Source organism: Ornithorhynchus anatinus, chromosome X5, assembly GCF_004115215.2.
Source record: "Ornithorhynchus anatinus isolate Pmale09 chromosome X5, mOrnAna1.pri.v4, whole genome shotgun sequence".
NCBI classification, from domain to species: Eukaryota; Metazoa; Chordata; class Mammalia; order Monotremata; family Ornithorhynchidae; genus Ornithorhynchus; species Ornithorhynchus anatinus.
The window spans coordinates 57,753,446-57,768,560 of NC_041753.1; the positions used below are offsets into that span (position 1 = coordinate 57,753,446).

At 44.1% G+C, this 15,115-nt stretch overlaps 1 protein-coding gene across 1 annotated transcript in view; it reads right to left on the reverse strand.

The window, feature by feature from the left end:
- TRPM3 (transient receptor potential cation channel subfamily M member 3) overlaps positions 1-15,115 on the reverse strand; it is a 213,209-nt gene that overhangs the window by 66,014 nt on the left and 132,080 nt on the right. The window contains exons 15-16 of the mRNA XM_039910775.1: positions 9,336-9,564; positions 5,877-6,044 (exon numbers count right to left, since the gene is read on the reverse strand). Of these exons, the coding sequence (XP_039766709.1) occupies positions 5,877-6,044; positions 9,336-9,564 (397 nt within the window). The remainder of the gene's footprint in view (positions 1-5,876; positions 6,045-9,335; positions 9,565-15,115) is intronic.

The window sequence follows — 15,115 nt, forward strand, 5'->3', positions numbered from 1 at the left end:
TATGTATTTAAAATTCCTGTCAAGGAAGGACTTTGGCTCTGGCAAGAGCCCCAGCACCTCTTTGTCTAAATCATGATTTGGCAGTCTGGCAGAAGAATGCTGTCTCTTTTTGTAATTGAGATAGGAGATTGAGATAGGAGATTAGGGAAGCAGTGTGGCCTAGTGGGAAGAGCACAGTCAGAGGACCTGGGTTCTAATCCCCACTCTGCCTGCTTTGTGACCTTGGACAAGTCACAACTTCTTTGTGCCTCAGTTCCATCATCTTCAAAATAGGGATTCTATACCTGTTCTCTCTCCTACTTAGACTGTGTGCAACATGGAGGATCTGATTATCTTGTATCTACCCTGATGCTTAGTAGAGTGTTTGGCACACAGTAAGCACTTAATAAATACTACCATTATTAAAGTTCTGAAGAGTCTTATAATATTATCATAGTTCAATGAAAGAATGAAAAGCACGTGAATAATATCACTGTGAATAGTGGAACTTATTTAGGAAATTTCAAATTTTACCTAAATTTTTTTTTAAAAAAAACTACCTTGAATTTTCAAGAGTGTCTCAGAATCCCTTCCCATACAAATACTTCCTGACAAGGATAATTTTTACCACTCTTTCCACCCCAATTACTTGTTGAAGTCAAGCATACTTAGACCAGAACTCCATAGCCAAAGCGAAGTGGAGCTAAGCAGTTATCTGGATAACTCAGGCAAAAATTCCAGTACTTGCCTTTACTATTCAGATATTTCAGAGTTAAGGCAAGTTGAAAAGTCTTTTTCTTGTGATTTTAAGATTTATGGCATTTATTAAGTGCTTGTACATTTAAATAAAAACTTGGGGAATTTAATAAGTTCAATTTTGAGCATCTTACTTTTCATTGTTTTCTGGAGTTAAATGTTTTTGGGTTTTGTTTTCCCAGCTTCTCCTTAAGCAGAGTAATTCAAAAGCTTAAATAAAGTTCCCTACCCATGAAGAGCAAAAACTCTGGTTTCTTGGCTGGGAGATTGTGAAGTGTCATAGTGGTTGAACATAAGTGGGGCCTATTTTCTATGGGCCTGTGCTCATGGTTGCAGATACGCCCACACACCCACAAACATAGTTTATAAATCTTCATTTGAAAAATGAATTCTATTTGGATTTAGGATGTGTGAAATGTCTTCCCACAGGATAGTTGCATCAAATAAGCCAAGCTTGATATGTCTGTGCATAATTTTGGAAGAGAAAAAATCGGAGCAGGCCTGACTATATTCTGTTTTAAACTAGAGAACATATTCGTGGCTCAGTTATAAACCCCAGGAAAATAGATTTCAGGAGCAGACAGAAATAAATCTCACAGGATCAGTGGTAGACTTCTAATTATTTTCAGGTTGATACAAATGCCCATGCTCCCAAAGCTCAAATACACCTCTTCTCACACAAAGACACACACACAATGATTCATACTGTAGCATTATAAGATGGGTGGTTAAAGGAACAGTTGGTCTGGGTGTATTCTTATCTTTAGGAAAACATTACCCTGATTTCCTCCCTCATTTTGGAGTGGGTGGGTTGGTGGTTTGAACTCTAAAAACACACTCTGTTCATCGTGAGGCATTTTCCCCATGGAAAAGGGAACTAATTATCCAGAACCACGGAGATTCTTTCATTAGAGAATCCCCTTTAGTGACCTTGGCAGTGGTCGACGCTCCACGCTGATCTCACCAGTCTCACTGTTCAGCTCCTCATTTAGTGTGCTTCTTTATTATGTCTGTGAAAAACACAGATCCAGGAACTCCACCTCTTGGGTTCTTTGGTTTGTTAAGGGTCAGATAATGACTGAAATTATTGCCTGAGTGGGATCTGGAAATAATCAGCCTAGCAACCTTCAGTCATTACTTCTACTCAAATGTAGATGGAACTGCAACCAGTCTCATATCTGGGAGTTCTACTTCTGGAGGCAGTGGGTCCCAGAAGTCACTCCTAGATATCTGTATGCCAGGAGTAGCTAGAATGCTTCTGGACTCTGGGAGGCCCTGTGGGCCTAGGTGGGCTGAATCAAAACCCTGAGGTCATAGAACTAGAACCCTCTTGGGAGGTAGGTGGACACATTGGCTGTGTGACCTTGGTCAAGCCATTTCACTTCTCTGTGCCTCAGTAACGTCATCTGTAAAATGGGGAATGAGACTCTAGGTCCCATATGGGTCAGGGACTGTGCCCAACCCGATTTGCTTGCATCTACCCAGTGCTTAACAAATACTACAATTATTATTACAGGACTAGCCAAGGCTTTTTGTCTGGGTCACTGGGACCAATTGCTCTCAGAAGAATCCTGCAGCAGCTGGGGACCAAATTCAAGCCTAAGGGATATGGGGAGGAATTGGTCAATCAATCAATCAGTTGTATTTATTGAGCACTGACTGTGTGCAGAGCACTGTACTAAATGCTTGGGAGACTATAATATGTGGCCTGCCCACAACGAGTTTACAGTCTAGAGGGATATGTTCAGCAGTGGAAGAAACTGAACACCTCGGAGAAGGAGACCATGTTTTGCTCCTTGAATCCAATGCTCGTTCCCAAGTCGCAGGAGCTGCCTGATTTAGGGAATGCTGCCATTCTGGAAGATACACGCTATAGCCCCACCACATCACATTCAACCCTACAGGCTTTCAGTGACTCACTGGCTACCAGTATGAGGAAAGTTTTACTGCTCAAAGTTAATCCAAGGAAGTTTGGGATCCATTTCTGTACTAAAGAGAGATTTCACCTCACACACAATTGCGGTAGAACTGTCCATCCCTCTTTTAGGGGATAAAGCTCTCATCAGGTTTTTAGAGGAGGAGGCAGGTCATCTGGTGCTGAGAGAAACCTTGCCTTTCTCAGAAAGAAGACTGGGACAGCAGTGCATCCTTTTTGTGTGTGCAGTGAGGAAAACCCTAAGGGAAATACATCACAAGCCAGGAGGAGGAAGTGCTCCCATCTCAGGGATGGGCTATACCCACCCTCTTCAGACTTTCATGCACAAGCCAGACTGCAAATTGCTTACTGGATTTTAATGAGCTGTGGATCAGACACTGACAGGAATCAATTGTGAAAGTGAAGAAGCAGCGTGGCTCAGTGGAAAGAGCACGGGTTTGGGAGTCAGGGGTCATGGGTTGTAATCCCGGCTCCGCCGCTTGTCAGCTGTGTGACTTTGGGCAAGTCACTTAACTTCTCTGGGCCTCAGTTACCTCATCTGTAAAATGGGGATGAAGCCTGTGAGCCCCATGAGGGACAACCTCATCACCTTGTATCCTCCCAGCACTTAGAACAGTGCTTTGCACATAGTAAGCGCTTAACAAATACCAACATTATTATTATTATTATTATCTTCAAGGGAAGGCTTTCCACCAACTCCGTGCCAGTTTCTGATCTTTCCCGAGGACAAGATCTTGCCTGCAGATTCAGTCCAGAAGGCAGGAATGGGCCTGTTTGGTTTTTTCTTTTTTGATAAAAGATGAATTAAGAAGCACCTATCAATTTACTGTACACGGTTGTCAAGGAAGCTCTCAGCAGACTTTTACTCGAAGTTTCAAAAGCTTTATGGCCTAGGAAAAAATGATTTTTTTATTGCTTGGACAGAGTTCAATGGAAGTTCATTTAATCAAAGTGGGATGATGGCAAAGTATTAGACTGCCTTGCCTCTAGCTACCTGAAGCCCAAAGCGCATTCCTCAATCAAGAGAAACAAAGTAAGTGTAACACCCAAACCTCAACATTCAATTAGGACTATATGTCTTTACCCTAGAATGAATGAAGAATAAATATGTGATCAGCAGAGCAGCATCTGAGGACTGAAATTGGCTGCCACTAACAGTATACAAGTGTCAATTCCTCCCTCCCCTTTCCTTGATAATGAGATTGCCAATCAGCCTGGCTGTTAGCCAGGCTCACTTATCCTAAGCTTTGGGATTCTACATTCTTGATTTTCATGTAGTAACAGTAGTAATAGTATTTAGTGAACACCCACTGGGTGCAATACACTGTACTAAGTGCTTGAGAAGTACAAAACAGAACTAGATATGCTCCCTGCTCATTAGGAGTTTTACCCTTTAATAGGAGAGACAAGCCCAGAAATATTTACAGAAAATAAAAGTGAGTAATTGAACGTATAATTGAATAGCATATTTACAAATGTGCTTAGAATGGCTATAAAGAAGTGCACTGGGGCTGGAAATGGCAGGTGGGTTTCTATGACAGAACGGTAGGAACTAATCAGGACAATTAATTGGAAGAGGTGGGATTTTAGGAAGGTTTTGAAGGTGAGGAATGCCGTGATCTCTCTGATGTGGAAAGGGAAGGAGTTTGAAGCCAGGGGAACAGCGTTGGTGAGGGGACAAAGGCAGGTGAGACAAAAGGGAGAGGGCTTGAAAGGCATGAAGAGAGTGAGCTGGGGAGTAGGAGGTGAAGACAGCAAATATGTAAGATGGGGCAAGTTGGTGAAGCCCAGGAGAGAATTTTTTTGCATGTCTGTCTCCCCCTCTAGAGTGGAAGGTTATGGTGTGGGCTCTTGTACTGTACTCTCCCAAGCATTTGGTACAGTACTCTGAACACAGTAAGCACTCAATAAATACTATTGATGGATTGATTGACATGGGAAGCCAGTAGAGGGTTTAGAAGAGTGGGGACTTGTGGACAGGAGTGCTCCAAGAAGACGATCCATGTAGCAGCAGAGAGTATAAATTGGAGGCTGGGGCCAGGAGTTTGACTACAGCTTGGACCAGGGTGATAGATGTGTGGGCAAAGGGAAAGGGTGGACTCATGAGGGAATACATAGGAAGAACTGGCAGGATTTGGCAGGATGTGGAATGTGAAAATTGAAAGACAGCGAGGAGTTCAAGACGACACTGAGGTGACAGGCTTCTGGAACAGGGAGGATAGTGGTGTTATCGATAGAGATGGGGAAATTAGAAGGGGTGCTTTTAGAGTGGGAGTGGGAGGAGATGAGTAGTGGCACTTTAGCCGTATTAATAATTATAATACTGATGGTATTAAGCGCTTACTATGTGCCAAGCACTGTTCTAAGTGCTGGGGTAGATACAAGGTCATCAGGTTGTCCCACATGGGGCTCACAATCTTCATCCCCATTTTACAGATGAGGTAACTGATACCTAATACCTAATGAGGTATTAAGTTTGAGGTGCTGCTGGGACATACAGGTGGAGATGTCTCGGAGGAAAGAGAAAATGCAGAACTGTCTAGATCCTTCAGAAGGATTCTGCTGTATTAAGTCAGTTATTTTAATATGAGGTGCTTACTATGTGCCAGACACTGTATTAAGAGCCGGGGTAATATTAGCTAATCAGGTTGGACACAGTCCACATTCTTCATTGGGATCATAGTGGTAGTCCCCATTTTACAGATGAGGTAACTGAGGCACAGAGAAGTTAAGTGACTTTCCCTAGATCACAGAGCAGACAAGTGGCAGAGCTGGGATTAGAACCCAGGTCCTTCTGGTTCCCAGGCCCATGCCCTATTGACTAGGTCATGCTGCTCCTCATGTATTCTTTCTTCTTCCCAAGTACAGTCACCCACTGGGTGCTCAATGAATGCTATTACAACCACTACAGCTACTATTATTACTGCCAAGATTACTAATACGCAAAGAGTTTACAATCTAGCGGGGGAGACTGGCACAAAATAATTTATAGGTAGGAAGAAGAGAATAAAAAGATGGCTACATGGCTGCGTAAGTGCTTAGTCAATATGAATAGAAGTGCTACAGATGGTTGTGAGTGCATAAGCGTGGAGGTGGTGCAAAATTGCCAAGCCAAAGGAACTAGGCTATCCCCGTCAAGAAGCACCAAGGAGGAGGGAACAGAGGATTTCCAGCATAGCGAGTAGGCGGATAGTTCTTCAATTACCGTCAGTTCCATGTCCTCCTCCTCCTTTTCCTTTGCGGGCTTCTCTGGCTCCTCTGGCTCCTTCTCTTGCAGGTGGATTTCATGGGCCTGAGACATGTAGGGCATGTCATCTTTGTTCTTGAACTCCAAGCTGAGAATTGAAGGAGGAAGTAGAATTCCTAGAATTACCTAAAGCAATGATAATGATAATAATAATAATCATCATAATTAACAAAGTAGGATGACAGCAGATGCTTAGTATCAAAGGGAACAGGGCCTTTGGGCCTCATGTGCTTGTGGGTCTGGATGTGCGTGTGAGTTTGAGAGGAGAGGGACACTCCGCGAACAGATGGGAAACATGCTGCATTTTGGAGCGCAAGAATCTCAAAGCTATTTACACACGAGTTAATTCACATAATCCTCTTTGATATTCACTTGGAAATGGGGAGAGGGTGGTGAAGAGAGGCCAAGTGGCTCATTTGTCATGGTTATGGGTCACCTTGAAACGCGAGACAACACTCCTTTTTACAATAAAAACAGTCAATAGCATTGCTCAGTGGTAATGCTTTCGCTATTTTGGCCAGCGGTGTGAATTATTTGTTCTTTCAGATGCTTCAGTGATAGATTTTATTCCCAATTAGACATTTGGTACAAGGAAAGGGCTGTCTACTTTAGAGCATGTTTCTAGCTGGGGTAATTAAAAAGCAGTACACAGGAAGTCCATAATTGAGAGTTGATACATTGTCCCTAAAATGGATCAGGCATTCCACACTTTTCTCCAATAAATGGAATGTGCTTCTGTCTCTGTGACAAAAATGGGAAAACAGACTGAACTATGAAAAAGTTAATTGTTTGAGTCAAATTACCAAAAGAAATGCCTTACCTTTGGGCTAATATAAAAGCTTTCCCCTGTTTATGTGTTCCCAGCCTCATTTATCAGCAAGGACTGGTGTTAACCCAACCCACAAGCCAAATATGGATCGAAACTCCCTTCTGGTCATGATGCAAGATGGTAGAGAATCGTTGTGGGCAGGATGTATCTGTTATATTATGTTGTACTCTCCCAAGTGCTTAGTACAGTGCTCTGCACACAGTAGGTGCTCAATAAATATGATCAATTGCTTGATTGAGGAAAAAAACAAAATACCCTTTCTGACATTTTCCAAAGGACTAGAGAAAGATAATGCTTTAAACAGGAAAATGCTATAGGGAAACAGTGTAGCCTGGTGGAAAGAGCACGGGCCCAGGAGTCAGAAGAGCTGGGTTCTAATCCTGACTCCACCACGTATTTGACGTGTGACCTTGGGCAAGTTGCTTAACTTCTCTGTATCTCAGTTCTCTCACCTGTTGTAACTTTGTTGTGGGCAAGGAACATGTCTACCAACTCCGTTATATTCTACTTTCCCAAACGGTTAATACAGTCAGTGAATCAGTGGATCAGTCAATTGTATTTCTTGAGCACGTTCTATAATAATAATAATGTTGGTATTTGTTAAGCGCTTACTATGTGTCGAGCACTGTTCTAAGCGCTGGGGTAGACATAGGGGAATCAGGTTGTCCCACGTGGGGCTCACAGTCTTAATCCCCATTTTACAGATGAGGGAACTGAGGCACAGAGAAGTTAAGTGACTTGCCCACAGTCACACAGCCGACAAGTGGCAGAGCTGAGATTCGAACTCATGAGCCCTGACTCCAAAGTCCGTGCTCTTTCCACTGAGCCACGCTGCTTCTATTCCCTGCTACACTGAGCTTACAATCTTGAGAGAGTAGAGTGCTCTGCGCTCTGTGAATACGGTTGATTGATTGATTGCAAATGGGGATTCAATACCTGTTTTCCCTCTACTTAGACTGTGACCCCCATGTGGGACCTGATTATCTTGTATCTAACCCAACACTTAGTACAGTGCTTGGCACATAGTAAGTGCTTAACAAATACCATAGGTATTTTTATTATTGATCTTATTACCATAGATAGGGAACTTTACACACATGTACACAAGGCTGACCCTTTAAAGAGATTAGAGGCAGGAGATTGTTTCAAAGGCAACTGCTGTATGCAGAAATTTGTAGGTGAGGGTCTGCCCATCCCAGGAAAATTCCTTTTGGCTCTGAGTCTGAAGGCCAACCCCCTCATTAAGTAACGTTCCAGGTAAGGAGAGTTGTAGATGCTTTTCTTTCTCTCTATCCAGGCTCCTCCCCACCTCCCACCCCATCTCTCACTCACCTTTCTCCTGACTGATACCCAAGGTGGGATTTGTGGATGGAGGTGGGCAAGCAAGATATGCAAGACCAGAGAAGACTTCGCAGTGGCTATACTGTGTATGGGGCACGGCACTGGGTGGGATAGCAATTCAGCCTAAACAACAGGACTCTCCTAAGCAGTGGCGACCGTTGTGGCACCTTGATACTCTTCTGGGAGCTATTCTGAGTGGGGACCATTGGGTGGGTCCCCTCCTATCCCAGCACCTCAAACGTGCCCTTTCTTCCACCCATAAAGCTTAGCACCCCAGGCGGTTGCTTTGGCGGCCTGCCCTAAGATTTGACCCTGTCAACTTCTCTCAAAGCATCTAGCTATGTCTCCCTTCCCCATCTTTCCAAGGTGACTCAGAACTTCCTCTTCCCTTCTTTTTCTCATCATTCTTCCCTTCTTTCCCCCCTCTTCCTACTCTCTCTTTTTCCACTTTTATTTCTGTCCTTCCTACTGTTCCTTCTTTCATTTTTCCCATGAAGTTGCCAGCATTCTGACATAGAACAGAAGGCACTAGTTTCATTTGAGCAGTGTTATTTATTGAATGCCTACTGGGTGCAGAACATTGCACTAGGCATTCAGAGAGTACAAGAGTACAACGAAGTACAAGACCCAGTCCCTACCCTCAAGGGGCTTAAAATCATACCCCTCAGTGAGGGGAACAAAGACTACGCTGGCTATCAAACAGCATCTGGGCACGTTGGAGGTGTCTTTTTTTTTTTTTAATGGTGTTTGTTAATAGCTTACTATGTGCCAGGCACTGTACTAAGCCCTGGAGCTAATCAGGGTTGGACACAATCCATGTCCCACATGGGGCTCAAACATGAATCCCCATTTTAGTCAGTCAATTGTATTTATTGAGTGCTTACTGTGTGCCGAACACTGTACTAGGCACTTGGGAGAGTGCATTTTAACAATAATAGCAGACACATTTCCCACCCACAAAGAGCCTACAGTCTAGAGGGGGAGAGATGAGATGGGCCTCGGTTACAGATGAGGTAACTGAGGCCCAGAGAAGTTAAATTAAGTTCAGGGTCACCCAGCAGACAAGTGGTGGAGTCAGGTTTAGAACCCGGTCTTCTGACTCCCGGGCATATGCTCTATCGACTAGGTCACGTTGCTTTGTAATGTGATATGTATGTTTATGTGATATAGTTACTGCTGGCATCAATTAGGCCTGCAAAGAATAAACACAATTTTCTTAATAGTAGTTTAAGTTAGCCAGTGCTGACCTTGAGACCCGAATTTTTGCGCATCCGAAGTCGGCCCATCCACATGTCAGTGAGCAGCATCTGGCTGCAGGTGTGAGCGATGAAGTCCCGGTGCTTAGCCGCAACGGCAAGCTGCAGGCAAGTGGCATTGCTCCAGTTCTTCAGTTCATAGGTCAGGAGCTTCATTGCCAGCTGCTCGTCCTGCTTGTAGGACTGGTCCAGCAGCTCCACGGCCAGTTGCCCAAAGTCCCTGCAAAAAAAGAAACCATTTATATGAGTCTCTCAGGCTGGAGCAAAGGGAAATGGGACTCAAAAGGAGCAGTGTTATTGGTCAGTTGAGCTCTTGTCATGAACTTGCAATGGGAAGCCATCGGGCTGAGCTCGTTGTGGGCAGGGACTGTGTCTGTATATTTTTCTATTGTACTCTCCTAAGTGCTTAATACAGTGCTTCACACACAGTAAATTCTCAGTAAATATGATTGAATGAATACGAGCTCTGTTTTACTGTCTAGGCCAAGCAAGACTGTGGAGGTTCAGCCTCAGGCTTTACCAAAGGGCTTTGGGTACCATCAAAAGGATGACTAAATCATTGAAAAACAGCAGCAAAGGGTAGACATCAGGCAAGATCTCCCTAAATTCCCCCCTCTTCCTCTCCAGTCCATTCCTCCTCTTGCCCCTTCTTCAACTCTCCCACCTTTTCCAGCAGCATCTCAAGGCAATCCCCCATCTCCTCTCAAAATCTACCCTCTCCACCTGCACCTCCGACCCCATCCTTTTGTACCTTATCAAAAAAAACACTTGCACCCTCCCTTCTCCCCTCTTTGGATGCCAGCTTCAACTGTTCACTTTCCAATGGCTTCCCCTAGCTCGCTGTGGACAGGGAAAGTGTCTACCAACTCTGTTATATTATTATATTGAACTCTCCCAAGTGCATAGTACAGTGCTCTGCACACAGAAATTGCTCAATACATATGACTGATTTCCAACACGCTCGTGTCTCCCTTATCCTACAAAAATCCTCCCTTGACCCCATCTCCAAGCACTGCCCCATCTCCCTCCTACCACTCCTCTCCAAATTCCTTCAGTGAGTTGTCTTCACCTGCTGCTTCCACTTCCACTCCTCCAGTTCTCTCCTTGATCCCCTCCAATCTGGCTTCTGTCCTCTTCACTCCACCAAAACTGCCCTCTCAAAGGTCACCACTGATCTCCTTCTTGCCAAATCCAATGGCCTCTACTCTATCTTAGTCTTCTTCAACCTCTCAGCTGCCTTCGATACTGTGGACCACTAACTTCTCCTGGAAACATTATCCAAGCTCAGTTGCACTGACACTGTCCTCTCCTGGTTGTCCTTCTATCATTCTGGCCCCTCCTTCTCAGTCTCTTTCACGGGCTCCTCCTTTGTTTCCCACCCCCTAAATGTGGGAGTCTCTCAAAGCTCAGTGCTGGGTCCCCTCCAACTATGTCTGCTCCCTTGGAGAATACACTGGCTCCCATGGCTTCAACTACCATCTCTCTTTAAATGATTCCCAAATCTACATCTCCAGTGCTGATCTTTTGCCTTCTCTTCAGTCTCATATTTTCTCCTGCCTTAAAGGACATCTCCACTTGGATGTCTCGCCGACCTCTAGAACTTAAAAGTCAAATACAGAACTCCTCATATTCCCACCCAAACCCTGTCCTTCCTCTGACTTTCCCATCACTGCAGAAAGTCTGACCATCGTCCCTGTCTCACAAACCCACAACCTTGTCATTATCCTTGACTCATCTCTCTCATTCAACCCACATATTCAATCTGCCACCAAATCCTGCTAGTTCAACCTTTACAACATCGCTAAAATCCACCCTCTTCTCTCTATCCTAACTTCTACCATTTTGATCCAAACATTGATTCTATCCTGCCTTGATAACTGCATCAGCCTCCTTTCTGACCTCCCTGCCTTCTGACTATCCCCATTCCAGTCTATATTTCATCCTTCTGCCCAGGTTATTTTTCTAAAAAAAAGTTCAGTCCCCGTTTCCCCACTCCTCAAGAACCTCAAATGACTGCCCATCCTCATCCATATCAAACAGAAACTCTTTATAATTGGTTTTAAAACACTCAATCGCCTTGTCCCCTCCTATCCTACCTCGCTGATTTCCTACTACAACTCACCCTACACATTTTGCTCATCTAACTAGGCTACTCATTGTACCTTGACCTTATCTATCTCGTCACTGACCCCTCGTCCACGTCCTCCCTCTGCCCTGGAACTCCCTCCCCTTTCAGATCTGACAGATCACTACTCTCCCCACCAAGAGGCCTTCTCCAACTAAACTCTCATTTCCCCTTCTCCCTCTCCTTCTGTGCTGCCCTTGTACTTGGATTTGCACCCCACCCTCAACCCCACAGCACTTATGCGCATATCCGTAATTTATTTTCAAGTCCGTCTTGTCCTCTAGACTGTAAGCTCCTGGGGGAAGAGAACATGTCTACCGACTCTGCTGTATTGTACTCAAAAGCTTAATACAGTGTTCTGCACCTAGTAAGTGCTCAATAAATATGATTAATAATTGATTGATAGAGGTACTGAGATCATTTAGCCTGAAGGGAAGACTGAAGGTGATTTTATCACAGTCACCACTATTCTGAGCACGTGCTAAGTAGTCATCAGGCACCACACCCTTAGAGGGTGCAGAAATGGAAATCTCCAGCTCTGTTAGTGGCCTGGCCTGCAGTCAGCACTTCAATCGATCAATTATAATTACTGAGCTTTTATTCAGGGCACTGTACTCAACACATCCCACATGTTCCATCATGACTACTGCTTCCTGATGGGAGGTATGGATGACCCTAAGGGAAAGAGGTGCCTGGAGACATTTATGTGCAAGCTTGCATGAAAGCAGGACTTTGGATCATAGCTTTGATGATAATAACACTTTTAGTACTTATTAAGTGCTTACTTTGTGCCAAACCCTGTACTAAGCAATGGGGTAGATACAAGATAACCTGGTCCCACATGGAGCTCATAGTCTAAGTAGGAGGGAGAACAGATATTGAATCTCCATTTTTCAGATGAGGAAAATGAGGCACAGAGAAGTTAAGTGACTTGCCCAAGGTCACACAACATTTAAGTGGCAAAACTGGGATTAGAACCCAGGGCCTGTGCTCTTTCCATTTGGCCACACTGCTTCCAATAACACAGGGATTACTTTCTAGATGAACAACTGTGTTAAAGAAAACTCACATTCTAGTACAGCATTGTGTGCAAGTGCACAACTGTTTACCCTGATATTCCATCCATTTCTATCCAGTTAGATGTGTATTGTCAGAAGGATGCTCCCTAATACCCTAACAGCATGCTATTCCAGATGAGTAGTTAAAAGTATAGTTTGAGGAACAGAGGGTGAGAGAAGCAGCAGCATGGCTTAGTGGAAAGAGCCCGGGCTTGGGAGTCAGAGGACATGGGTTCTAATCCCGACTCCACTGCTTCTCTGCTGTTTGACCTTGGGCAAGTTACTTCACTTCTCTGTGCCTCAGTTACCTCATCTGTAAATTGGGGATTAAGACTGTGAGCCCCATGTGGGACAACCTGATTACCTTGTAATAATAATAATAATAATGTTGGTATTTGTTAAGTGCTTACTATGTGCAGAGCACTGTTCTAAGCGCTGGGGGAGACACGGGGGAGTCACTCCAGTGATTAGAACTGTGCTTGGCACATAGTAAGCACTTAACAAATACCATTATTATTATTATTATTCTTATTAAAAAGCTTTTCACCTGTATCTGTTTGCCTCCTCCTCCCCATCCCAATCTCTGTAAACTTCTTGAGGACAGGGATCATCTCTACCAACTCTACTGCATTGCACTCTCCCAAGCACTTACTAAGTGCTCAGTAGGTACCACTGATTGATTGAGGTACCACTGATTGATTGATTGATTGATTGATGGACTGATGGATTGCTAGCCTATCTTGAAGGTCCTCTGCTATCCTAGCTTGAGGGTCTCCCTTCACACAATAACCAGACCAGAATTCTGTTAAACAGTGGCAATATTTATAGAGCATGGGCCTGGGAATCAGAAAGTCATGGGTTCTAATCCCTGCTCTGCCACGTGTCTGCTGTGTGACCTTGGGCAAGTCACTTCACTTCCTCTGTGCCTCAGTAGTTACCTCATCTGTAAATTGGGGATTGAGATGGTGAGCCCCACATGGGGCAGGGACTGTGTCCAATCCGATTTGCTTGTATCCACCCCAGTGCTACGTGTCTAAGAGTTTAACAAATACCATAAATTGAGAAGCAGCATGGCTTAGTGGAAAGAGCATGCACTTGGGAGTTAGAGGACATGGGTTCTAATGCTGGCTATGCCACTTGTCTGCTATGTGACTTTGGGCAAGCCACTTAACTTCTCTGTGACTCAGTTACCTCATCTGTAAAATGGGGATTAAAACTGTGAGTCCCATGTGGGACAACCTGATTACTCTGTATCTACCCCAGGGCTTCCAACGGTGCTTGGCATCATAGTAAGCACTTAACAAATACCACCATTATTATTTAGGACATCCTTTTCTCAGTCACCTACACAGCTTTCTAGATGTTTCCCCAAATCCCCAACGGCCACATGCTAGATCTAGAGAAGTTCAGAGGGCCTCTGCTTCCCCACTTCCTGGACTCCCTTGTTGCTTTCCTTCACTTCTAAGGGTACCCTCTATTCCAGGTGATTTCTATTCCCAACTCCACCAGTGTGCTTTCTCAGAGGGATTTAGGCTGTTGGTGGAGAAACTGGTTGCAGAAGATGGTGGTGACAGGGAGCTGAGAAAAGCTTCTTCAGACCAGAACCAGCTGTGGCCCTGTTCCAGGCAGTGGGGAAATGTTTTCTGATTCCTCACCCTGAGTCTCCATCCGATCTATTAAAATAGCACCTTGTCTTTTCCTGGACAGATTCTTGGGGATTTCAAGCTCAACCCTCAACCTTGGTCCAATTATCCATTTCTATTGTCAAATGGTGCCAATTTCTTTTCCTGAAGTCTGGATCTAATTTTTATAATGCCCCTGCACTTCTCTATTACACCCAATCCATGTAGGACAGGGACTATGTCAGAGTTGACTGCATTATTTTGCTTGGCACAAAATAAGTGCTTAATAAGTAAGTCATTATTATTATCATTATTACCCTGGGCCTAGTCAAAGAGCCCTTCAGGCTTGGGATGGTTGCATTTTCTGTGGGAATTCTGGCCTCAATACAAGCCTTAGAATAAGGCAGTGGAAAATGGTTATCCTCTTAGGAAGCCAGTCTCATTCTTCACTTCTGCCCCTAGGATTAGCAAAGTGTATATAGAAGGAATTATAATAATTGTGGTATTTGTTAAACACTTTGTGTCAAGCACTGCAGTAAGTGCTGGGATAGATACCAGATAATTAGGTCAGACACAGTCCCTGTTCCACATGAGTCTCACAGTCTAAGTAGGGAAGGCAGGTACTGAATCCCAATTTTACGGATGAGGAAACTGAAGCACAGAGAAGTAAGTTACTTGCTCAAGGTCACCCAGATGGTAAGTGGCAGAACAGGATTAGAACCTAGATCCTCTAACTTACAGGTCCGTGCTTAGGCATCTCTAAGGAAACTTTGCCAAAGTTTCCTCGCTTTGTTCTAGAAGATGTTAAGTGACTCTGTTAATGTTTCCAGATATTAACTTTTCATTGGTTCTGAGGGATCAAATGCCTTTTCTCACAAAACTTTTAGTATCTGAAATGATTTTTTTTCTATTCCCTCCTCCCTTTTCTTCCTTAAACAACCCATTGGTTTTCACACAAAAGTAAAT